The sequence below is a fragment of the Protopterus annectens genome, chromosome 15.part0 (assembly GCF_019279795.1).
Source record: "Protopterus annectens isolate FY-2018-M chromosome 15.part0, PAN1.0, whole genome shotgun sequence".
Lineage (NCBI taxonomy): Eukaryota > Metazoa > Chordata > Ceratodontiformes > Protopteridae > Protopterus > Protopterus annectens.
The window spans coordinates 411,944,016-411,969,627 of NC_056749.1; the positions used below are offsets into that span (position 1 = coordinate 411,944,016).

At 43.1% G+C, this 25,612-nt stretch overlaps 1 protein-coding gene across 1 annotated transcript in view; it reads left to right on the forward strand.

The window, feature by feature from the left end:
* CHMP1B (charged multivesicular body protein 1B) overlaps window positions 1-25,612 on the forward strand; it is a 557,897-nt gene that overhangs the window by 75,551 nt on the left and 456,734 nt on the right. Inside the window, exon 3 of the mRNA XM_044057148.1 lies at window positions 11,714-11,860. Coding sequence (XP_043913083.1) covers window positions 11,714-11,860 — 147 coding nt within the window. The remainder of the gene's footprint in view (window positions 1-11,713; window positions 11,861-25,612) is intronic.

The following is a 25,612-nucleotide window of genomic DNA, read 5'->3' on the forward strand; positions in this document are numbered from 1 at the left end:
ATGTAACCCCCTTTTGGTCCAGCACAGTTAGTTCTCCCTTTTAACAGAATTGGCCAAGAGCAATTACCACAAGCTTTGTCACAAACTGGATCTGGTTGTACAGCATCAGGGCCAGATAGTATACCCCAGCTTAGTTCTGACATCTGATGATATTCCATCTGACAGCCTGAATGATTCTATTTTTGATAACTTTTAGGCACTTATTCCATGAGTATGTGCAGCAGGTATTTAAGGTGGTAAGAAAACCTTAACATTTACATGTGGTAGAGGTGTTTTTGGTGGTGTCTGACCAATAACCGAGATCACAAAAGGCTTTTGACCCCACTAATTTTGAAATATTTGTGTGAGCTGCTTAGAGATTGTCATATGCTTCTATCAAAGTACATCTTGCGGCCAGCTCAACTTGTGCGCCCATGGAGCCCTGTATACAGGCCAATCAAAAAATCACAAAACCCAGCTCCTTCTGTTTAATAATGCGGGACTGCCTGATGTTCCGCATTAAAGACCTTTTTTTTGGTCTTCACTTAGCGTCCCTACCTGTCCCTTTCCAAATCTAGCAACCCTGGTTACATCAGATGTTCAAATTCCTCACTGTCTCAGTGGCATTTTCGATTATCTGCCAAGGTAACCCAGTATTGGACAGCTTTTAAATCTCAAACTCCACCCCTCCACCCCCCCCACCTCCCCATGACAGCCAACTGGCTAAGCATATCCTGAGAGGGAAGCCTTTAGCTCTCAGAGGAAGTGGATGCCCAGGTTTTTTCACTTCCACAAAGGAGAGCAAAGTACCTGAAGCCAGGATCATCTAGCGAGAGTAAATTTGCAGCCAGTCACAATACCATATAAAAATAAAATCCAACAGACAATTTAATCAAACAGGTTAAAACCCACCTCAACTATGTACAAACTAGGGAATGGTGGGTTGTTGCTGCTGAGGCAGTGAGGAATTCAAACATTTACTGTTACAGCTAAGTAGGACTTGCACAACCATACTATGTTCATTATTCCCGCTGCCTCAATGGCATTTTTGGGCAAATTCCCAAAGATGTCCTTCAAGGATGCATCTGCAGTCATCACATATGGGTTGTCCTGCCTCAGGCAGCCCTTCGGTCGGCCGGATTCCAAAGTCTGGGTCTGGCCTAGGCTGATGTCGCACTTTCCCCAACGTCAGAGCGTCTGGGGTATAAAAGCATCAGCCAACGCCATCTTCCCCAGTCTTTCTTGCCGCGTGGTGCCCGAAGCAGAAGCAGTTCGCAAGTGCCGGTCGGCCAGCTCCTGTGATTCAGCTACCGAAGACTTCGAAAAAGCTAAGTACCCCGTTGGAGACTCTTTCTTGCCTCAGCCGATGTCAGATAAAGTTAATAATTGTTTAACTTGTGGGAAACAAATACCTCATAAGGATTTCCACTCTTACTGCCTCCCCTGCCTAGGCCCAGACCACGACGTCTCGGCCTGTTCAGCCTGTGCTTCCTTCAACCGACGAACTCTTAGACGTCGGTCGGAGTTTGCAGAGGAGTTTTTTGGGGCTAGTTTAGCTTATAAGATGCTGTCGGAGACTCCGACTTTGCATTTAGTTAAAAAACGGAAGGACAAGGACCGACACACGCGGACTGCGGTTTCAGCTGAAACCACGGTCAGGCCTACCACGAGTGTCTTGGTCTCGGCTGAAACAGAGTCCTTGGTACTTCCTACTACCGAAACCGCACAACCGACTACCTCGGCCCTTGAATTACCTACTGAAACCGGTGTCCAGGAACTTTCCGACACCATTCCTTTAGATAAGTCTACTCCTGCACGTGGTGCAGCCAGACCCCCTGCTTCCATGTCCATTAAGGCTTTTTCTAGGGCTAAAGCTGCTAAACTTACTAAGGCTTTGCCTCCCAAGGTTTCCTCTCAGAGACCTTCTACTAGCTCTCAGATTCTTACCTTAGCAGAGGATCTAATCTCATTAATTAGAGGTTCCCAACCTCATCCGGACAGGGGCTCTCAACCACCTCCAGACAAAAGGCCCAGGGTTGAGCCCTCTGACCCCCAGTCCACAGGTGAGTCCACGGATGGCTCTGCTCTGTCAGACCACCAGGAGGAGGCTTATTCGGCCTACGAGGATTCTGATGCTGAAGAGTCTATTCCCTCGGCCTCCCCTCCTGAAGAGTTTTCCTTTGGAGAGACATTACACTCTATGAGAGAACATTTTCAATGGCAGGGTCAGGAATTCTCTGATTCCAGAAAGAGATTAAGGACCTTTTTACACTTACCTCAGCATAGGCCCTTAGCTATACCTCCTCTCTTGAATGTCATTGATGATGTGTACTCTGATGCTAGTACTGCCCCTGACTCTCTCCCTCCGGCTCCTGCCAAACCTGATAGGTACTACAGGGTCCCGGACTCGCATCTACACCTGTACAAGGCCCACTCTGCCGACCCAGAAACTATTTCCCAGGGCCCAAAAGGGGTTGCAGCTGCCACTGCTAAAAATCCTCTACCCTCTGAAAGGGAGTCCAGAGCATTAGAGAGATAGGGTAAGAAAGTGTATACTTCTGCAACTCTTTCTATGAGGGCATTAAATTGTCAATTTCATATGATACAGTACCAAGAGTATTTACTAGATGAATTGCATAAGAAACTGTCCTCTTCTGAACCCCTTGATCGCAAATCCCTTCAGGATCTGGTGCATAACTCCCAGCAGGTTAGTAACCATTTCTTGCAGTGTGGTTATGATGCATTGGAAGCTTCATGTAGATCAGCTATGACAGGTGCAGTTATACGTAGGCATGCCTGGCTGAAGGAACAATCTCTGCCAGACCATGTTAAAGCTAAGCTTTTGGATGCTCCTATGGAAAAACAAAAATTATTTGGTTCCACGGCTCAAGAGGTTTTAAAGAAATTTGAAGAAAAGGCAAAATCTGTGCAAACAGTTAAAGACTTTCTGCAAGTCCAACCACCGAGATTCAGCAGAAATTGGCCTACTAAGAATTGGTCCTTTCCGGACTCAGACAGATCTCAAAGAGGCAGGAATAGGCGTGCCAGAGGTAGAGGGCAAGCTAGAGGCTCCTACAGAGGCAGTCAGTGGCAGCCTCCCAACCAGAGAGGTAGTGCAGGAACTACAACTGCTACACCAGGACAGACTCAATGACTTAATTTTGACTCCACCGACCAGGGCTCAATTAGAAGCACCTTTGGGCGGAAAACTTTCCTTATTCTCAAAAAATTGGCACAGCATTACAAGGGACACATGGACACTGCAAATAATAGACAAAGGATACAGGTTCCATTTCCACTCATTGCCAAAAAGAAAAGGCATGCAAGACCTGCCACCAAATCAGAGGGCAGAGGCTTTGAAGCAAATTACCAACTTAATGCAAATGAAAGCCATAGAAAAGGTACCTCTTTCAGAACAAGGCCAGGGATTTTACTCCAGATTATTCCTTGTTCCAAGAAAAGAAAATCAATGGAGGCCTATTCTCGACTTGTCCGCACTGAATACTTACCTCATTGTGCCAAAATTCAAAATGCTGACTCTACAGCAACTCCTTCCCATGCTGGGCAAGGGGTCTTGTCTGGTGACTCTAGACCTCAAGGAGGCATACCTGCATGTCCCTATTCGACAAAGCTGCAGAAGACACCTCAGATTTCTTGCAGGGTCGGAGCATTATCAATTCTCAGCATTACCCTTTGGCTTATCTACTGCGCCCAGAGTATTCACGAAATGCCTGGCATCAGTAATTGCACACTGCAGACTTCAGGGGATTCAAATCTACCCATATCTGGATGACTGCCTAATACAAGTGGACAGCAAGCAAACTGTGTTAAAGGACTTGGACTATGCCATCTACCTGTTACAGGCCTTGGGATATACAGTCAACATCCACAAATCAAGACTGGTTCCATCCCAAAGAATAACTTTTCTGGGTGCGGATCTAGACACAACCACCCAAATGGCCTTTCTCACAGAAGAAAAACAAAAACAACTACCAGTTTACTTCCAGAATCTGACAAGACAAACTCAGCTGACTGCAAGGAAAATCCTGCAGGCCCTGGGTTACATGGCATCTTGCATTCTTCTGATTCCGCAAGCAAGACTGCATATGAGAAAATTACAATGGTACCTAAGAAGTTTATGGACACAGCACAGTCGCAGCTTAGAAACTCTGATTCCACTCATTCCTTGCCTTCAAAAGGAATTTCTGTGGTGGGCTCAAGCCTGCCAGTCGAACAGCGGGTTGCCCTTCAGCAAGCCAAGAGCCAACCAAACCATCACCACGGATGCTTCAGACCAAGGTTGGGGAGCACACATGGAGGGCAGATGTATCCAAGGGCTATGGTCACAAAGAGAGCTGCGCATGCACATAAACCAAAAGGAAATGCTGGCAGTGATACACGCAATCGAGGCCTTCAAACCTTTCCTTCAGCAAGGCCACCTGCTCATAAGGACAGACAACACCACAGTTATGTGGTACATAAACAAGCAAGGAGGCACCCATTCCTACCCTCTTTGCAGACTGACAATGAATCTATGGGAACTTGCTTTGAAACTCAACATACAGCTACAGTCCCAGTTCATGCCAGGGAAAGACAATACACTGGCAGACAGCTTAAGCAGAACTACAATGGATGCACACGAATGGATGCTGCACCCAGACATCATCTTACTCATCACACAATCATGGGGAAGGCTGGAAATAGACCTGTTCGCTTCCCCCCTCAATCATCAACTGAAGAAATTCTGCTCAAGGACATGCCACCACAAGCATGGAAAGTGGACGCTCTCTCATTCAGCTGGAAAGCTCTAACAGTGTATGCTTTCCCACCTCTCCCATTAATGACCAAGGTCCTACTGAAGATCAGGACAGAGCAGCCCAGAGTAATTCTGATAGCTCCAAACTGGCCAAGACAGCACTGGTATCCACTATTAAAGAGCATATCACAGACGAAACCATGGCCTCTCCCCCTATGGCCACTCCTACTGACACAACACAATTTCAGGACTCTGCACTCCAACCTGAAAACCTTGCAACTAACTGCCTGGAGAATACCATGACTCCTCCTCAGGATAACCTATCCCAGAGAGTGAAGGATATTATTATGGAAGCTCGCCGGCCTTCCACAAGGGAGGCATATTCAGCAAAATGGAAAAGATTTCACACCTGGAACACAGCAAAGGGCCTAGATGTGACTGTGATGAACATGGCACATATACTGGAATATTTGGCAGAATTGTTCCACAATGGCCTGTCTTACTCTTCCATTAAGATACATGCCTCAGCAATCTCAGCAGAATACAATGTTAATCCACCTGTCTTCTCTCATCCTCTCCTAAGGCAGTTTCTAAGAGGAATCAAAAACATTAATCCTCCAAGGAGACCACCTCTACCTACCTGGGACCTGAATTTCGTGTTGGAAAAAGGAACACTTCCTCCCTTTGAACCAGCAGCATCGGCAGATCTACAGTTTTTGTCTTAGAAAACTGCCTTCCTTCTGGCCATAACCTCAGCAAGAAGAGTATCTGAGCTACAAGCTTTAATGGCAGTGCAGACATTCCTTATCTTTCATCAGGACAGAGTTTCCTTGAGGACCAATCCTACATTCATGCCAAAGGTGGTATCCAGGGTATCTTTGAACCAAGCTATTCACTTGCCTACATTCTTCCCACAACCACAAAATAAAGGGGAGAGACTTCTGCACACCCTGGACATACACAGACAACTGCGCTACTACTTGGACAGAACTAAGTTACAGAAAGACTGACCAGTTGTTTGTAGCATATGCTGCTGGGGCACAAGGAAAAGCAATTTCCAAACAGATAATTTCAAAATGGATAGGAAATTGCATTCGTTTTTGTTACTCCTTTCATGGAAAAACTGTGCCAGCTAACATTAGACCTCATTCCACGAGAGCCACAGCCACCACCAAAGCCTTCCTAAGAGGGGTGGCTACCAAAGACATTCTAGAAGCTGCTACATGGAGCTCCGTGCATACATTTGCCAAGCATTACAATTTACCTTTATACTCCAGATCCAGAGCAGGTTTTGCTACGGCAGTCCTGCAGGGTATCTTAACTACACCATCATTTTCTTAGTACCTCCACCCCCAGACTGGCTATGGTATTCTACCCATATGTGATGACTGCAGATGCATCCTTGAAGGACATAGTACAGTTTTGTACCTACCATAAATGTAGATGTCCGATAGGTATGCATCTGCAGTCAGGTTTACCCTCCTCCTTCCCTCTGTGGTATTCCTAGGGTGCTTACCCCTCTATTAGCTAGCTGGGGGAATCTATTATGGTGTATTTGTTTGTATATACATGTATATATATTTTTGCAAATGTTTGGAATTTTATTGCATTTCTCCAAATTTAGCCTTCCTAGAGGGCACCTGGCATCTGGGGCAAGAAAAACTGAGGAAGATGGCGTCGGCTGATGCTTTTATACCCCAGACGCTCTGACGTCGGGGAAAGTGCGACATCAGCTGAGGCCAGTCCCAGACTTTGGAATCCGGCCGACCGAAGGGCTGCCTGAGGCAGGACAACCCATATGTGATGACTGCAGATGCATACCTATCAGACATCTACATTTATGGTAGGTACAAAACTGTACTTTTACTCTACCTGGGAGGTGAAAAGATAAAGTCCAAGAGCTCCTGGAGAATGGTTCTAGCAAAGCCTGCTCTATACCTTTGAAAGGAATCCAACTGGTAGTGCTTTGTGAAAGCATGAAGAGGACCAGGTTGCTGCCTCTAGAATGCTTGTCAAGTCCACCCTTTCCAACATGCCACTGAAAAGGATAACTCCCTAGTCAAATGAGCATTAACCTTGCCTGGAAAAAAATATTTAACATGGTGGGAGTAAAAGAAAACAATAGCAGATGACAACCATCCTGCAACAGTTTTCTTCGAAACAGATTAACCTTTCTTAACCTCCCATATAAAAGAAAATCCTAAAGGGCTATATATATATATATATATATATATATATATATATCTAGGGTTTATGTTATACAGTCGAAGTTTCAAAACTCCGAACCTCACATGAGCGAAGTTCGAAACATTGACTATATAATAAAATAAAAAAAAAAACTTACCTTACCGCTCTGAGCAGGGGGGCAAGACCCCTGCACACCCTACACCCCCCTACTTAAATATACCAACTCCGAGAATGCACTTAATGCCAATAAAAAAATAAAACAGCAGAGCCTCTTCTGTTCAGCGTGGAACATCAAGCAGTTCTGCATTAAACAGAAGTGGCACAGCTTTGCGATTTTTTGATTGGCTCATATACTGGCATACAGGCCAATCAAAAAAACAAAGTGGAAGCTATTTTGCCGGGATTTTAACTGGCAGTGCAGGACACCTGGATCGGGCTGCTGATCCTGGGACAGTTCCGCTCAAATAGGGACGTCTGGCAACCCTGGCTGTAACAGATAAGTACAACTTGCACAACTGTCCATTCTTGTAGTTCAGTAGTTTATGTAATGCTGCCTATTCTTTTTTTATTACATTTATCTTCTGTGCCTTTGTGTCATTCTCTGGCTTCTTATATTCCTGATAATAAGGCTTTCAAAACATGTTATGGGCTCTGTATGGCACTAGAAATTTGTAAATGAGAACTTAACACTGCCACCTTTCAAGGCAGTAATCTCAGCTGAACTAAAATCTCTCTTCTGAGATTTTTTTTCTACTGACCACTTTCAGTCAGACGCCCCCCTGCGTGTTTTTTGATACAGTAAGTGGTTCTGTCTTGTGCAGTGCTTTTTTAAGAGCAGCATAAAATAAATATGCTTATATTTTAAAGTTTATTTACATTTAATTTTAAAATTTTATTCCTGGTTTGTATTGTTTTTAAAACAGTTTGTGGGTTAGATATTTTGATAGTCGTTTCTTCATAGCTGTTAACTGTACATTTGATTTTTTTTTTTGTTTTAATTTATAGTGTAAAATATTTTGTGTAAAGCACGTTAAAAGAATTTTGCATGTGTCTTTCTCTGGATGTGTATACACAGCTCAGATATTTCACTGAGAGCACTGAACTACTTGAAGATTAGTGTCAGTGCTGTACAGAACAGAAGTTACTGACATGTAGTATTTGATAAAAGACGATAGATAAGAGTAGATTGATTATAAAGGATTGTTTTTTACTGGGTTGTTTTATTAGTCATTTAATTACACTATATAGCTTAATTGTTGCCTAAATTACTTAGTTTTAGATGGTATGATGTTTGCTGCTCTCATAGAACTTAGTGCCTTGAAAATATGCGCTTGATTACTCCTAGCAGTGCTGGCCACTGGAAATGTATCTAGATGTAATTTTCTTACTGAATGTCTTGATTGTGTCTTTTACAGCACTGGTGGAGGAAGCTAATTTTTTCATCAATGACAGGCAGGGGAGATGAACATCATTCACACTGTCAATGTTAAAACAACCGGCCAGCTTTCAAGAGCTTTCATCCCTTTCCACACGTGTCACTCTGCTTATAGGCTAAGCCCTTTTTGGAGGGAGCTATATACACTGCCAGAGTGACTTTCTTGCCCATAACCAAAAAATGGGGAACTTATCCTGAGCTAAACCACAAAATCTAACTGTATGCCACTAAAACTATATACATGAAGGAGGATGGTGGATGGGTGCAGATAATGTAGCGGTGAAAATTTTGAACGTCTACTTTTACAGGTAAGTGAAACTTAAACAACTGTACCAAGTTCGTCATTCTCACTGCTGCAGTAGCCTATGGATGCACTACCATAGGTTATCCAACCTGAGAAGAGGTGGAACGATAACGGTTGAGGAGCCACTGGAGAAGTAGTGGCCAGTGGAATTATTTCCATTTCAATTTTCACAGGAGACACTCCAGGTGCAGTTAACTGTTGACAAAACACCTATTCAAATCATAGCTAGCTGCAGACTCGCAGCATGGCTCAGGAGGCCCACTCTACCTATCTGGACTTACTTGAGTCCATCAAGACTCAACCGTCTACCCTAATCCTGGGTGAGTTAACTACCCAACCATAGAGTGGAAGACCTATTGTAGCTCAAACATGAACGCCCAGAGATTCCTCCACTTCGTCAGTGCCAATGCATTGGATCAGCTGATTGATACCCTCACAAGAGGTTAAAATGTCCTGGATCCGGTACTAACCAACATGAGTAGCCACTGTAGCACTCCTGCAGTGTCATCCTCCTTGGTAAGATCCGACCATAAAGCAATCACATTCGAAGTCATCATCCCCCCTGCCCCCCCCCCTTGCCAGGGTCGAACAAAAAACCTTTTCCATAGCTGACTACAACTTCCTGAGAGCAGGTATAAGCATCTTAACAACCACCATCCCTTCAGTTGAATCAAGCACTAATGTCCAAGCCTACAACAAAAAACTATATGAGCACCTTTATAGCTGCATGGACTTGGGTTTACTCTTCCTTGAGGAAGATGATTTGGTCCTGTCAGGTATTGCTATCTGGTAGACAGCAGCAATAAACAGACTCTAAAATAAAAGGAAAAAAATTGCTGTCCAGGACCAAGAAGGGAGCAGATGCCAAGTTGGAAGCGATCTCTCCTTTGTCTGAAAGCAAATAAGGTCACTGGTTAAATCCTGTAAGGCTAACTTCGAATCCAAATTGGCCACATCCACTAAGGACAATCACAAGGCCTTCTTCGCATACACCCGTAGTCTCAAAAGTAACTCCCAAATCTGCTCTGAATTGATGGTCAAGAATACCACTTACACAAATGCCGTAGATATAGCCAACCTGCTGGCAGACGAGTTCAGTGAAAACTTCACCCACCTGCCACCTCCCCTCATCACCAGGGAGCAGGTTATTAATGCCCTGTCAAAGACAAAACATGCAGCTTCCATGGGACCCGACAACATCCCTGCCTGTGCCCTACATGAACTCAGGCAAGAGCTCTCAGCACCGCTATACACCCTATTCAGCCAAGCCTATGCACTGACTTCATCCCAGCAGAATGGAGGATATCCACTGTCATCTGTCTGCACAAAGGTTGAGCGTCCACCGACCCAGGCAGTTATAGGCCCATCAGCCTAACTAACCAGATCTGCAGGGCCATGGAATGCATTATCATGGACCTTATAAACAAGGACATTAGCAACTTCCAAATGCTCGATCCTGCACAGTTTGGTTTTATCAAAGGGAGATCATGCCTGCTAAACTTGGTCGCCTTCTTTGAAACAGTCACCAAAGCCATGGATGAGGGCAACACAGTGCACACTGCTTACCTTGACCTAGCCAAAGCCTCCGTCACTCTTACCCACTCAGGCATAATAGATCAACTCTCCCAGCTAGTCATCAGCCCATATATTACCAGATGGGTAGCTAACTGGCTCACTGATTAGAACCCACTCAGTCAAAATAGGGGAAGCCACCTCTAATAGTAGACCCATACCCCAAGGATCGGTCTTGGGGCCTCTACTATTTGGGATATACTTTTCTGAGGTGCAAGCCAAAATCAGTGGTCTGTGGCTGGCCATATTTGCAGATGACTACAAGCTAGGCACCGTCATAAATTTCCGTAGTGATGTGAACATCCTCCAAGAGGGCCTTTACCAAACTAATGACTGGTGCCAGAAGCATGGCCTCGAACTGAATGCCAAGAAATGCATCATTATCCCCTTTAAGGAAAATGGTGTCCCCACTAATTATCACATTAACAACAATGTACTAAGCACACAATCAATCGTGAGGGACTTGGGCACCCAGGTTGATAGCAACCTGACGTTTGACCACCATGTTGACTCCATTGTACAGAAGGCTTACTACATGGCCCACCTCGTAAGTAATGGTATTTCATCCAGGAACAAGGAGATCATAACATCCCTGTACTTCTCCCTTATGAAACCCATTATCGAGTACAATGCCCCCTTCGGCATGTACCTTGCCAAGCACATGCAGCAGTTGGAGAGACCACAGAGGTTCATGACTAGGAAAATCCAGGGTCTCAAACACCTATCTTACATAGGCTGAAAGCCCTGTCCCTCTACTCAGTCTCATACAGACTGCTCAGAGGTGTCTGGCATACAAGACCGTCTCAGACTCGACCTTGATGGAGTTGCTGCATATCCATAAGTCAAACTCCACTCGCACAACCCACATGCAAGGTCTCAACCTGGTCTGTGACATTAGGATCACTTGCTGGCAGGATAGATTTGTGTCCCAGTGACTCCCCCATCTGTGGAATAGATTTCCTCTCCATGTCAAGCAGAGTACCTCACTATCCCTCTTTAAGTGGAACCTGGACGAGTCGATGGGAAACAGAAAATATACCTCTGGGATCCCATCTTTGTCCCTGCTGGACAGGGAAAACAGGTGCTAACTTTGTGGGAACATGGGTGAAATTCTTGGCTAGGCTTATAAGGGCCTTCGGGCCAATATCCTAATATCATCCTCTGAACCTGTATGTGAAGAAATGGACATATACTTGGTGATTTGGGCAAAACTTAATATGCAGATAAAACTGAGAACATGCATCATCTTAATTTTAAAAATGATTGATCACATGTTAATAAAAGTTTGAGTCTGTTGCAAAGCAACCAGGAAATAATAAAATAGCAAAAGATTATATTTGTAAAAAAGATAGCTTTCACTTATATTCAGTAATTTGTAATGAAAAGTAATAACACAGAGGTTGAAAATGTGATTAAACATAACTGCTCTGTAATGAATGTAGATGTTGTTTAATCTGTGTTACTACTACTGTGCTTTCAGGCAATTCAGAAAGGTAACACGGAAGTTGCCAGAATACATGCAGAGAATGCTATCAGACAGAAAAATCAAGCTATTAACTTCCTTCGAATGAGTGCCAGGGTAGATGCAGTGGCAGCAAGGGTTCAGACTGCAGTAACAATGGGCAAGGTAAGGGAAATGTATTTTGCATTAATGAATGATTTAACATTTAAATGAAAATGGTTTGTACACCACATTTTTGTTTTATGATGCTGGATGAGTTGGGCTGAATAGTTCCACATTCATTATACAGCTGCTTTGTGGAACCAAACATATTTTATCTTCTGCATTTTGTGATAACTTTTGTAATTAGTGTTCTGAGATGTATTAAATGCTGTGTGTAAACATGTTTTTGTTGTTGTAACTGTTTGAAATGTCGGGACCTGCATAATCGAGCCCCATAATATGGAGACTGAGGTCATAAAAATGTACTTGTATATTTCAAGTCTGAAATTGTCATTTTTCAGAGGTATGGTTATCTCAGAATTGCTATATAAAAGTTGGGGTTTGGGGAGCTTACCCCTCCAAATTGGAGGGGGTGCAGTGGAGCTTGTCTCTCTCCAAAAAAAGAAGTTTAAATGATAAGAGCAGTGTTAAGAGATTGACTTTTCTTTTGGATTTTCAGTCTTTTTTTTTTTTTTTTCTGGAGCATCGGTACTCAGTATGCCAGTGTTTCAGTAGGGAGCCTTTTGTGATATTTTCAGGCCAAAGGTGGAATACCGAAAAATGACTATCATATTTTACAGTGCATTATTCAGATTTTTCCCCTTCTCCTATTCCTTACCTCTGCTGGACCTGCCTAATGACTCTTCTACTTATACCCAGTTGTCTCATTTGTTCTATCATGGGCACATGCTAAGCATGAGTCCTGTGACCCAATCATTCCTGCCCAGGGAGTCCATTTGATCTCCTGAGCATGAGTCTGGTGGTAGGGAGGAAGCCACTTTTCAGTCCTGTGGAGTGACCTAATCACTTAACCATATGGAATGATCATCTGTGCATCTTCTGTGAGCTGCACATATTGCTGCTTACTCAGTAAACATGTGCTGCCACAAGTGAATAATCCTGGCATTTGCCTCTTGGTGATCTGGAGGATGTGCACAGTAGATGTGTATCAGCAGATGTAATGCCTAGTTCTCCCAATAGTTATTAACCAAGTAAAGAGCAGAGCCACTTCCGCTCTTTAGGATGGGCAAGTCAGCAGTGTCCACCCAGTCAAAACCTTGTGGCCCTGTTTCTTTAGGTCCTATGCCACTAATCAAATATGGGTCATAACTACTACCGTCTTTTTAAGAGTTTTGGATAAAGCCAGAAATAATCTAGGACAAAAGCCTAAAATTAAGAACAGTTTTTAAATAGTATTGTAACTCATTTAAAACATTAATAGAACAACAGGATTTGATTTAGCTTGCATTAATATCTAGCATTACCGTCAGACTGTAATCCTCTGCAATTTACCAGAAAATCAAATATTTTAGGAGTGTCAGTGCAAAAATATAAGACAAAATCAGGAACAATTCAGAGGTATGGTTGCAGTCATGGCTTTATCCCTCTGTGTTGCATGTCTGGGCTCATTTTATTGTGTTTTTATTGTAATTTATTCTTTTATATTGCTTTTTATTTGTCTTGTTTTTTTTATTTATTATATTATTGGATTTTTATACTTTATTTGTCTGTAGCTTGGCATAAATGTTAGCACATAAGTTAATTTATGACTTTTTGAGAAGATACACATTTTGCTGTGATCTTTGTGAAACTTTTTAAAATATGTTTTAGTCCTTTGTGTACTGTGATGTATCAAATGCATTGACTGCTTTTCCTCCTCCTGGTCTACCTTTTTCATCTATTGTCTGCCCCCACATGACCCATCTGGTGAGGTCTCCAGTTCAGAGAAGGTTTCACTGGCCATTTTAGGATTAGTGGGAATGGATTACTTTCTGTTTTCTCTTCTGACTCCTATTAGCATACATGCAACTAAGCATAGAGTTTGTCCAAATAGATGTTCCTGCTTGTCTTGTATGTGTAAGCATCCCAGTCATACAAAATGCCACACAGCTAGTTGGCAGAGGAGGTCTCCTATAATTTAATTCAAGATACTATTATTGTATTAAAAAAAAAAATCAAACCCGCAAGGCCAAAAAAGGAAGCAACTCTCTGTATGTGCTCTACTCTTTTACCTTACTGAAATATACTAACTCCAGGGCTACACAACCATGGAGAAAGGGCAAAATCATTTCAAGTAAAACAAACAAATCTGCAACATGTTTGTAATGGTGCAATTGAACAAGCTGTAATTCGACAGCAAACTAAGAAGTGAATCGCTTGTCTTAATACAAATAAAAAATCTAAATACAGATAAATAAATAAATACCACTGAAATCAAACTAATCTTTGTAATGGATTCAGTGCAGTGATCCAATCTGAAGATGGTTGTCTGTCAAAGGATGCTCCTTCTGTGGTATTAAGTCTTGTGTATTGTAGAATGACATCTAGCATTGTCTTATTTTCTGTACATGTAAACTCTTATGTGCTTCAGGCTTTTTGGCATTTGATAATCATTAATCATTTTGTCTTCACTTATGTCAACATACCCTATATGCCTTTTTGATATGCAGTATATTTTCCTTTTTAGTGTAGTTTACTCCCTTTTATGTAACTTAAAAATATGTACATGCATGCATTTCAGTATGTGAATTTTAGATATATGATGCTGTGGTACATGAAATGTATTTTCTCTATCTTTAGTGAATGGTCCTAATTCTACATTGCACGCTGTTTTATGGATATTTATTTTTATTTATACTTTGTTGACTAAGTTAGTTTCACTAGGCTAGTGGCCTCTTTTCAGGGAAGATTTGAGGTTGTATTTCTACTACTAGAGGAAATTTGGTCAGGGCACAGAGAACTTTCCCTACTCCCTTCAATAGGTGCTATGGGATTTTTTTCATCCATATGAGATGCGATCAACTCAAGCAGATGGAACCTCAGTTTAACATCTCTTCCGAACTTCAACACACTCCAGGGTGCAACACCTTCCCTAATACTGCAGTGCAGTTTCATCAATCCAGTAACTTGCAGTGAGAATAGAACCCACCGCCTTCTCATCTCCTGTCACTAACTTTTGAGTGTGCTACCCATTGTACCACAGACACTGCAGAACATAAAGTAGACTCCTAAATACTCAATGTCTATGCTTTCAAATGTTCTTAAAATGCAGGAGAAGGGTTTTCTATTGACTTCAGTGGGTTACATTAATTATATACGTTTCAGGTAGTTAAGAATAATTTTCTGAGTGTAAATTTGCATGGTTTACCACTGTAGTGCCAAAGTACTTTTTAACTTCTGCAGTGTCATTTTAGAGTATTTTAATAGTTGTTTTTTTATGTTAATATTTGTTATTCATTTTTTTCTTTTTGTTCCAGTGGTGTTGCTATTCTTACCATCATGATTGTTTTATTATTGTAATCTCTTCTTCTGTGGTTTCACCATAGTCATTTCATGGTTTGCAAACATTTTTCCATTTTTTTCTGTTGTCATTTTGCAGTGCTCCACCTCTATGTAGTCCTCTGTGGAATGCTCTCTGACCTTCGATGTCACTCAAGTTATTCCACTAAGGTTGTCAGTTCAATGTGTGCAATCGATTTTGAGGACTCGGGTGTTTCCCCTAGTGTAAACGTGATGTCCAGGTTTCTTGTTTAACTTGTCAAGGATTCATAGATGCGTATTAGGCCTGCAGTCCAGGAAACCATTAATAAGCCTACTTGTGTTCCCAATTGCTTTAAGCCACTGTGTTTATAAGCGACTTGCTCAAGGTCGCACAGTAGGCAAATGAAGGCTAAAGGACAGCCTTAATCCTGTGTGTTCATCTGGCAGATAATAATGTTGGAGTTGTAAATCTTTAGGATGATCTTTGTTTGAGTTCAGCAGGAAAAAAAATCTTGATGAGGCTGTGTGGCCTCCTGCATACCATAGTGAAAGGCTTTTGGGAAATCATGAATAGTATTGGTTCTTCGACAATGTAATGAATTTCTTCAGCTGCTGATTACTAAATGAAATGTATATATTTAAACTAGTGAATACAATACATTCCTCTTGTGGTCACTTTTAGTGTTATCACTGCTGGCGATGCACTGTTTTGTTAATGTTTGGGTGGTGTTAGTATGTGCATGGATAAAGTGTTTTTGTTTGGTATGTGAAGGAGGAAGTTATTGATTGGTGTAGAAATTAGCAATAAAATTAGGAAAGACCAGTGCAATAGTTCTCAGTAGCCATCTCACACACATTGTTTTACACACACACACACACACACACACACACACACACACACATACACACGGACACAATTGCTGTTTGGCAAGGGAGTGATATTTGGTGCATTACCAATTTGTTTTCTAACTGTAATGTGATTTTTTTTTTTTTTTTTGAAGAAAATGTTGTACAAAACTGTAGGATAGGTATGTTGATCAGTTTACAAGGGAGCAAGGACTTATTCCTTAAACAATTTTGAGAGTGATAGAAAGAGGGTGGAATGATAGCACTTGGAGTAGATCACAAAGATAGATGTTATGTGATCCTATCTCGCCTACATTCTGAATGATGGGTTCGGAGCCGATCCCTCGGCTCCGACTCGGCACGCTTATGCCAAAGAGCGAAGTCTCTTATTGGCTGAGCTTACTATATCCCAGGATGCACCACCACCAGTCCCCCAGATCTCGTTTGCCGCTTCCCTGCGAAGACGTGGTCTCGAGCTGGCTGGGCTAAGTAGTTTATTAAACTAACTTTTCTGTCAGTTTTTTGCTGTTTTTTCTCACAAAAGCTGTTTTAACAGCTATCGTTAACTTTGTGTACGATTTGGACTTGGAATTGTTGTGTGTGATTGAGTTCAGTTTGTTTTCGGCCCCCCTCCATTCAGGGCCTTCCCGGACTGTTAATATTTGAATTACAGGGTCTCTAATAATTATTTGAATTGGGTTAGAGTTACCTGTTCTTTTTACAGGAAGAGTTGGCTTTATTTGTTACTGTAAGCTTATATCAGTAGTTAAAATTTAGTGTACTTTCCTGTCAGAGTGACTAGATTTGTGTACCAACATGTCTCAACCACATAGGCCTTCGGGCTTTAAGAAATGTTCTAAATGTGCTTTTAAGATGTCTGTTACTGATGACCATCTACTGTGTGTGTATTGTTTAGGGGCAAAGCACTTGCAGGAGTCATGCAGCGTATGTCACGCTTTTTCCTCTAGGGTCCTCCAGGAGAGGAAAAATAAATTGATTCTCAAAGGCTTGATTAAACCCTCTTTCGAAGAAGCCTTGGCTTCCTCTCCGACTCCTGCCAAAGAAAGGGCTTGGCTCCGACCAGTCCGTCGGACCCGACTGCCAAGAGATCTAGGCAGGCCTCTCCTTCGGCTCCAAAGACTTGGAGCCGAGGTGAACGGTCTGCCTCGATGCCTCCAGCATCGACTCCTCGGAGCCGATGGCTGGGGCATCGAGGCGGGTCACCTTCGGCTCCACTGCTCTCGGGCCGACAAGGTCGCCGCTCAGACACTTCCTCCTCGGCGAAGTCTACCTCGGCACCGATGGAATCTGGTGTGTGTTTCCTCGGCGCCGATTCTCATCGAGTCGCCGGGCGGTCCCCTAGTCCCTTGGGGCCGAGGAGAGGTCTTCTCGAACCCGTTCTGTTTCCTCTCGGTCTTGAGAATGTCGGATTCTGATATAGACAGGGTGCTCCAAAGACTTTTCCAGTCCCCAGTCTTCCAAAAATTTGTTTGGTTCCGACCCAGTTGGCCTCGGAGCCGATGACCATGACCCACCCATTGCCATTCCTCCTCCGACTGCTTGGCTCCGTGAGCAGGTGCTCTTGGAGCCGGTAGAGATCTCAGGGTCGGCTCCGACCCTTACTCCAACCCGGGCCCTCGGGTCCGAGTTTGTCTGTGGACTTCTTCGGCTGGACCCGGGGTGATGTTTGGGACCTTTGCTTTGGTTCCGAGCCTCCCTCTCGGTGCTTGCTGCGGGACTTCCGCCTGCCATCATGGCCCGGAGACCGGATTCTCCCAGGATTCTGGGGTCCGGCTTTCAGGGCCATGAGGAGTGCCTTGGCCAAATCCTCTTGCCATCTCTCGGTTCTACCAGCACCTTCCCTGGGCGTGGAGACTGGGTCTTTGGCAGTCCCCTGTCCGTAGCCAGCGGAGCCCGAGGCCTGAGGTTACCCCAGTGGGGTTCCCATCTTCCTGAGGGTTCTTGAGTCATCTCCAGAGGAACCCCCAAGGAAGAGATCGTGCAAGAGGAAGCACGTGGACTCCCGAGTCTATTACATCGGACACGGATATGGATGATGCGGAGGGGTCCCCTAAGTCGTCCTCGGACGATGTCTCCTTTGCAGACATCTTAGAGATCCTCAAACAACGAGGCGGCTGGATGTCCAAACCCCCTCTGCGGACGAATCAGTGCTCCTCAAGGCCTTTGGGGCTCAGCCCTCCGCCTCCTGGGTGTCTCCGCCGACGAGCTTCTGGATTTAGTTTGTCGAAGGCGTGGGAACACCCGGATACCGTGGAACCAGTCCCTTCTCGCCCAAACAAATTCTTATCTGCTCCCCGAGAAGGAGTTCCTTACTAAAGGCGTGGCTGTAGATGCCATGGTGGTGGCATCTGCTACACAACAGGGCGTGGCAGAGGCTTCAACGTCCATCCATCCTCCTAATAAGGAGTCTAGGAGTATGGATAGTAGGGGCACCCTGACTTCAGCGGCCTTTACCTTAAGGTCCCTGAACTATTTGGCACATTTACCAGGCTTCAGAGGGATCTGGTCAAGGAGTTGTCAGACTCCCTCTCGGGTAACCTACCTGAGCAGCTAGCCCAGTCCGTTAGCTCTCAGTTGGCTATCCTACGTCAATTGCTAACTTCGTCCATGAGGCTCATTTCTTATGCGGCCGAAGGAAGCGGCAGGCACAGGCGTTGCTCTCGTAGACAAGCCTGGCTCCGCTTGTGTCAGTTTGCGGAGGCCTTCAAGTCTTCCTTCGCCGGCGCTCCCTTTGATGGGTCCTCATTGTTTGGACCCAAGGTGAAAGACACCCTTACCCGCTGTGAGCAAGAGGGCGTTATCTGCCGTAGGGGCCCGTTATTCCACTCCCTTCGCCTTACCCCAAGGCCAAAGGAGGAAAATGTGGTTCGAAAATCTCAAGTTTTTCTCCCAACAGCAGGAAGATTCCCGTCCAGAGGCAGAGGGCCGTCCCAGAGGCGGCAGAGGGCCCCGCAATTCTGGAGACGAGTCCTTTCGTGGCTCTTCAGCCTCCCACGACATGAGGGATTGCCCGGCTGTGCTGCTCGAGCCAGTCGGGTGTCGTTGCCAAGCACCTAGAAGCCTGGGAGTCAATCACTCAGGACAGATGGGTGCTTCGGATAATTGCCGGAGGTTACACCATCCCATTCAAGTCCTCCCGTCCAAGAATCCCGGACCCACCACCCAGTCAAAGGGAAATAGCAGCCAGAAGCTTCAAAGCTGCTAGAAAAGGAGTCATCCAACCGGTCCCCACAGACCAAATTGGATCAGGAAATTACTCCAGGTTCTTTTTAGTGCCAAAAAAGACAGGGGACCTGAGACCAATATTGGATCTCAGCAGACTAAACCTATCCGTCACGAAATCCAAATTCGAATGGTCACGTTGCAATCCATTCTCCGTTGTTGGAGAAGGATGTTTGGATGTGCTCCATAGACCTCAAGGCGCCTATTATCACATACCGATACATCAGGCGTCCAGAAGGTATCTGCGCTTCAGCCTGGGAACCAGTCATTACCAATTTTGTGCTCTGCCCTTTGGTCTCACCACAGCCCCAGGGTGTTCACCAAGTGTTTGGCAGTAGTGACGGCTCACCTGAGGAGTCTTGGATTCCAAGTGTTTCCCTATCTCGACTGGCTCCTGACTGCCACCACCAGGCATCTACTTATGGACAACCTCAAAGCCACCATCTCCTGGGTGTTTCCCTAGGGATTACATTCAATTGGTCAAAGTCTGTCTTGCTGCCCTCTCAGCTTAAAGTTTATAGGAGCAGAGATAGACTCAAGATTGATCGTGTCTTTCTTCCTGCGAAAGGATTGAACTTTACAGGGCCAAGTTCTAGCTCTGATCTCAAGATCCAAAGCCCCAGCCAGGATGGTCCTACAGGTTCTAGGCTCAATGTCTGCCACAGTACTTTTAGTTCCTCTAGCAAGGTTACACATGAGGATTCTTCAGTGGCTCTTATCAACTCAATGGTCCTTTCAAGATCTTCCCCTCAATCATCACATCATGATTACGGAAATATGCAAAAGGGACCTTCGCTGGTGGCTTCAGACATCCAACTTGGATCAGGGAAAACCCTTTGTTCTCCCCCCTCCAGTGGTTACCCTGACGACAGATGCCTCCCAGATAGGGTGGGGGCATTGTCTGGGCAGGCTAGTTCAGGGATCCTGGCTTCCGGAGCTCTTCTCCACATCAACGTGTTGGAGATGAGGGCTGTACTTCTATCCCTACAGGCCTTACACAAGTTCCTTCCTCAGGGCATCATCGCCATCCACACAGACAACATGTCGGTGGTTTGGTATCTGAACAAACAAGGAGGGACCAGATCGTATCCCCTTTGCAGAGAGGCCATGAGAGTGTGGGAGTGGGCTGTAGCTACCAACCGCTTCTTGGTAGCGACCCACATCCCGGGAAAGTCAAATGTATTGGCGGACAAATTAAGCAGGACAATTCTCTCTCCTCACGAATGGTCTCTAAACCGCAGTAGCAGCCCAGGTTTTCAAGAGATGGGGGACGCCGTGCTGCGACCTATTTGCGACTCCACAAAACACCAAGTGCCAAAGGTTCTTTTCCTTGATTCCACATCAGGAAGTACCAGCCATGGATGCTCTAGCACAACCTTGGCTAACGGGTTGCTTTATGCTTTTCCCCAATTCCACTCCTTCCCAAGGTTATTCAAAAGCTTCTCAGCTAGGGTCTTCAATGATTCTGATTGCCCCATACTGGCCTCGTCAGATATGGTTTCCTTACCTGAAAAAGCATGCAGTGGACGATCCGTGGACCTTAGACATGATTCGGATTTGCTAATCCATCAGTCGGGACATTGGCATCAGTCCTTCAATCTCTGAAATTGACAGCTTGGCTCCTCCACTTCCAACCTTAGTTAGAAGTCACACACTAGACCGGAAGTTGTTCACATTTTATCTTGACCCACAAACCTACCACTAACAAATTGTACCTCAGTAAGTGGAAGAGGTTTGCTATCTGGGCTCAACTCAAGGGCTTAGACCCTATCACTGCTCCTGTCCCAGAGGTTTTGAAATTCTTAACATCCCTATTTAATCAGGGATCTTCTGTCTCTACTATTAAAGTTCAACTAGCTGCTATCTCTAAATTCCATGAATCCACGGATCCTCCTTTGATGAGCAGCAGATTATGCAAAACATTCATTAAAGGTGCGAGCCTGTTAAGACCACCAGTTTTTCATCCTGCACCTCCGTGGGATCTTGATTTGGTGCTGCGCATTAACATCTCCCCTTTGAACCGGCTGCTACGAGTTAAAATATCTGTCATGGAAAGCGGCATTTTTAGTGGCTATTACTCGGCAAGAAGGGTCTCAGAGCTTCAAGCCCTGTCTATTAAACCACCGTATTTGATTTTCCACAAAGATAGAGTATCACTTAGGCCTAATCCATCTTTTGTCCCAAAGGTCTGCTCTAGTTTCTGTCTTCAACAATCTCTAGAACTACCAGTTTTCTTTCCAAAATTCTCTAATGAAGCAGAATACACTCTCCATAAATTGGATGTTCACAGGCAATTACGCTTCTATTTAGACAGGACTCAGCAACCGTAAGTCAGACCAGTTGTTTGTGTCCTTCTCAGATAATAAATTGGGCCAAACCATCACAAAAGCTACAATCTCAAAATGGATCAGAGATTGCATAACTCAGGCCTATTCTTCTTCGAATAAGCAACTTGCATCATCTATCAAAGCTCATTCTACCAGAGCTATGGCTACTTCTATAGCTTTTCATTCCAAGCTCGCTATTTGGAAATTTGTGCTGCGGCTACTTGGTCCAACCCGCACGTTCATTTCCCACTACAAATTGGATGTGGCATCGAAAGGGCGAGCTTCATTTGGTTCCACGGTACTCAGGAGTGTTTTCCAGTGAGCCACCCAGGATTCAGGTGCTAGGGCGCTGTCCCATCATTCAGAATGTAGGCGAGATAGGATCACAAATCATCTTTTAGTTATGTACTCACCATAACTTCAGATGTTTGGAATCCATCTACTACATTACCCTCCTTCCCCTGCCTTGCAGATCAGAAGAGATTGAGCGGTTTTGAGCTCTACTGTTTTTATCTTGTTTCATCTGACAATGTTATATAAGCAGGGTATGCATGTGTGCATGTATGCGGACAAACTAGATCTGGGGGACTGGTGGTGGTGCATCCTGGGATATAGTAAGCTCAGCCAATAAGAGACTTCGCTCTTTGGCATAAGCGTGCCGAGTCGGAGCCGAGGGATCGGCTCCGAACCCATCATTCAGAATGTAGGCGAGATGGATCCCAAACATCTGAAGTTATGGTGAGTACATAACTAAAAGTTTGTGATGTGCACATGGATGTCATGTATGAAGTATGCAGTGATATTGTGTTAGTTCTATATCTGTGTATTCTGGTCAGTTGAGGGGTATGTACAGCACTACTAGCATCATGTTTTGGGATGTCATGGGATGTTTTTTGCATCAATTTTTGTTAAAAAAAAAAAGGTGATACAATTACCTTCATATATCAAAGACAGTTTTGATTTTTCTGGATAAAGTAAATAAAATAGTGCGGCAGAAGAACATGTTTTTATAGTGATAGATGTAGTCAGCCTGTACACTAGTGTAAAACATAGTGATGGCATAGAAGCTATAGAATTTTTTTTCTGGGGAAAAGCCCCAGTACACAGTATATTATAGAACTGACATTGTTTTGTTAGGAAACTAATGTATTTGAATTTGATGGTTCTCTGTATCCTTAGAAGTGTGGGACAGCTATGGGGAGAGCTTTTGCCCTCACATATGCTCATTTATTTATGGGTCTCTATGAAAATTTATGTGTGTATAGGAATTACTTTTTTAGAAAACATGTTCATTTTTACAGATACATTGATGATTTGATTTTTTTTTTGCAAAGGGGGCTATGGAGAGGTGGAAAAGTTTGTTCAAGAACTGCAAGTGAACAGGTTTGAGATCAAATTTAATGGGTTACAAAAAGGAAAGTAAATTATCTGGATATTACAACAGAAGGTCAAGAAGATGGTAAACTTAAAACTAAAATATTTAGAAAAATGGGACAACCAAGCTTTATATTACATGGAACTAGTTGCCCCCCTACACACACACACACACACACACACACACACACACACACACACACACACACACACACACACACACACACACACACACACACACACACACACACTCACACACACACACACACACACACACACACACACACACACACTCTCCCATTCCTTATGGGGAAATGGTCAGGGATAAACATTTGTGCAGTTACAGGAAGGAATGTGAGAAGGAAGTTCAAAGTACAGCTAAGATGTTTATAGAAAGGGGCTGTGGTATAATAAAGTAATGAATAAAAAGTGATTAAAGCACAGAACATAATGCAGAAAAAGAATGTAGAGGAAAAAAAAGTGAGTTATATTTTGTGTCTAAGTATATTATTTTTTCTAACATTTTAGAGAAAATAGGTATTACTGGTCCTATATACAGAAAGAAAAATCATGCCTAAAAATGTTAAACTTTGTTTTTCATATAAAAGAGGCAGGAGTCTTAAGGACATGTTAGTAGATGGAAAATTTGAGAGACCAAAAAATTTAGAAAATAATGTAGTGAGATATAGAACTTTTCCATGTGACAATTGAACAGTATGCAAACACACAGTTGATCGTTTTGAAAGCGTTAATGGAAACAATGATAGAAGAGGCAGCTTCACTTGCAATACTGAAAAGAGTATATATAGTTTAAAATGTCCTTGTGGATTATTTTATATTGGAGAGAACAAGAGAAGTTTTGCTGCAAGATTAAAAGAGCACATAAGGGACATCAAGAAGCAAAGATTTCAGAGTCCTGTAGCTCAGGAGTTACAGGCAACTGTTTTGGAACAAGTAAATACTGGGTTTAGTACTGGTGAAAAAATTAAGGAACATTTAAGAAGGAAGCGGTATTTATTTTAAAATATGATACAATGTTTCCAAGAGGTTTGACTAGGGAATTCTTTTGAAAGCATTTAATGTAAGAAAGTTAAAAAGAATATCAAAAGTTAACCTTTTTGTTGGCTCTTTTAGTGAATTCTAATTGGATGATTATTTAATTGATCAAATGCATGTATTTAAGTCTATGCTTACCAGCAGAAAGATGTACTCTGAAAAGGCTTTTCTGAAAGCCGAGGCACCAGAGAAGTGTTACTTGCTCTTAATGGTATAAGAGTTTGAAGTGTTGCTGTTAACTTTTACTGCAGAAGTTATTTTTTTATTTTAATAAGTCAGTCTGTGTACTAAACTGAGTGAATTCATCTGGCCTGGAGCTTGTGGTGTGAGGTTTGGTTTGTTCTACAGTGTGGTGCTTCACATGTAGCATCATATCTGGGGTTAGACACCTGAATACAATACATAAATAACTATTTCCACAGGAAACAAATGCACAGTTCATGGCATTTTTAAAAAACAAACGGCAACAGGCGTGAAGCTACTGGTAGTACAACATGCAGATACAACCTGTTTCACCATTGCATACACTTTAACGGTAACTACTTGAAAAGTAATGCCATGTAAAACAGTAGAACACTCAGTGCAATACTGTTTAGATTTCAGAACTGTATATGAATGAATTTACAATGTTTTGCATCTTGTAACAGTTGAAGACCAAGAAAAAGTAAGACTAAGCCTCTGAAAAAAGCCTGCCACACATCAATATATCCATCTCTACCCTAGCACTGTTTATCTGACATGACATCATGCTGTGAGGTGGAGTTTTTCCTGAAAAATAAGTTTCAGATTGCCAATGGAAGCTCTGTCTTGACAATTTTATCTAAGATGTAAATAACCGCCAAAGGAAACACATGCAAGAGTTACTGTTATAGTAACTAATACTACCACACATACTAATACTATACATGCAAAACAGAACCCATTTAAAAAAAGTGTGACAAATCACTTTAAGTTGTGTTTTGGTTAGTTTATTTCTAGTTTACAAAACAGTGTAAGAAACTTCTCTGTGTGGAAGATTTTCAGTCCATATATTTCTAGTTAATCACTGTATATTAATCAGATCAGACAGTAGTAGTAGAAGTAGTGAACATAAACTTGCTTTAAGTCAAAACAAAACAAAAAGTAATAATAGAAAATATATAATCGCTAATGGTTAAGGTGTTTGCCTTACAAACACAGGGTACAAGGTTTGAATCTCACAGGGGATAATTGGCTAGGCTTAAAATGGCTCGCAAGGGCAGTTAGCCTAGTACTAACCTATGAACCTATAAGTATTCAGAAGTCATCCAAGCAAGGCAGGCAGTCTGTTTCCAGTCGAAAATCCTTTATTAAGTACACAGACAAGCGATCCAAGTAAAACAAAAATAGAGTAATAATTTCCTCTCAAGCTTTCTAAATATATATATATATATATATATATATATGTATATATACTTTTTATCAGGCATGGGAGTGGTTTATTGTGCTGTAAAACAAAGTGTTATTGGTACACATGTTAAATTCACATCCCATCCCCCATCAGTGTGACATTCGAGCTGGTCCTGCCCTATCTAGTAGCTGTCATAATAATATATATAACCCTTATGCACTTTAAATAAAATTTATAATG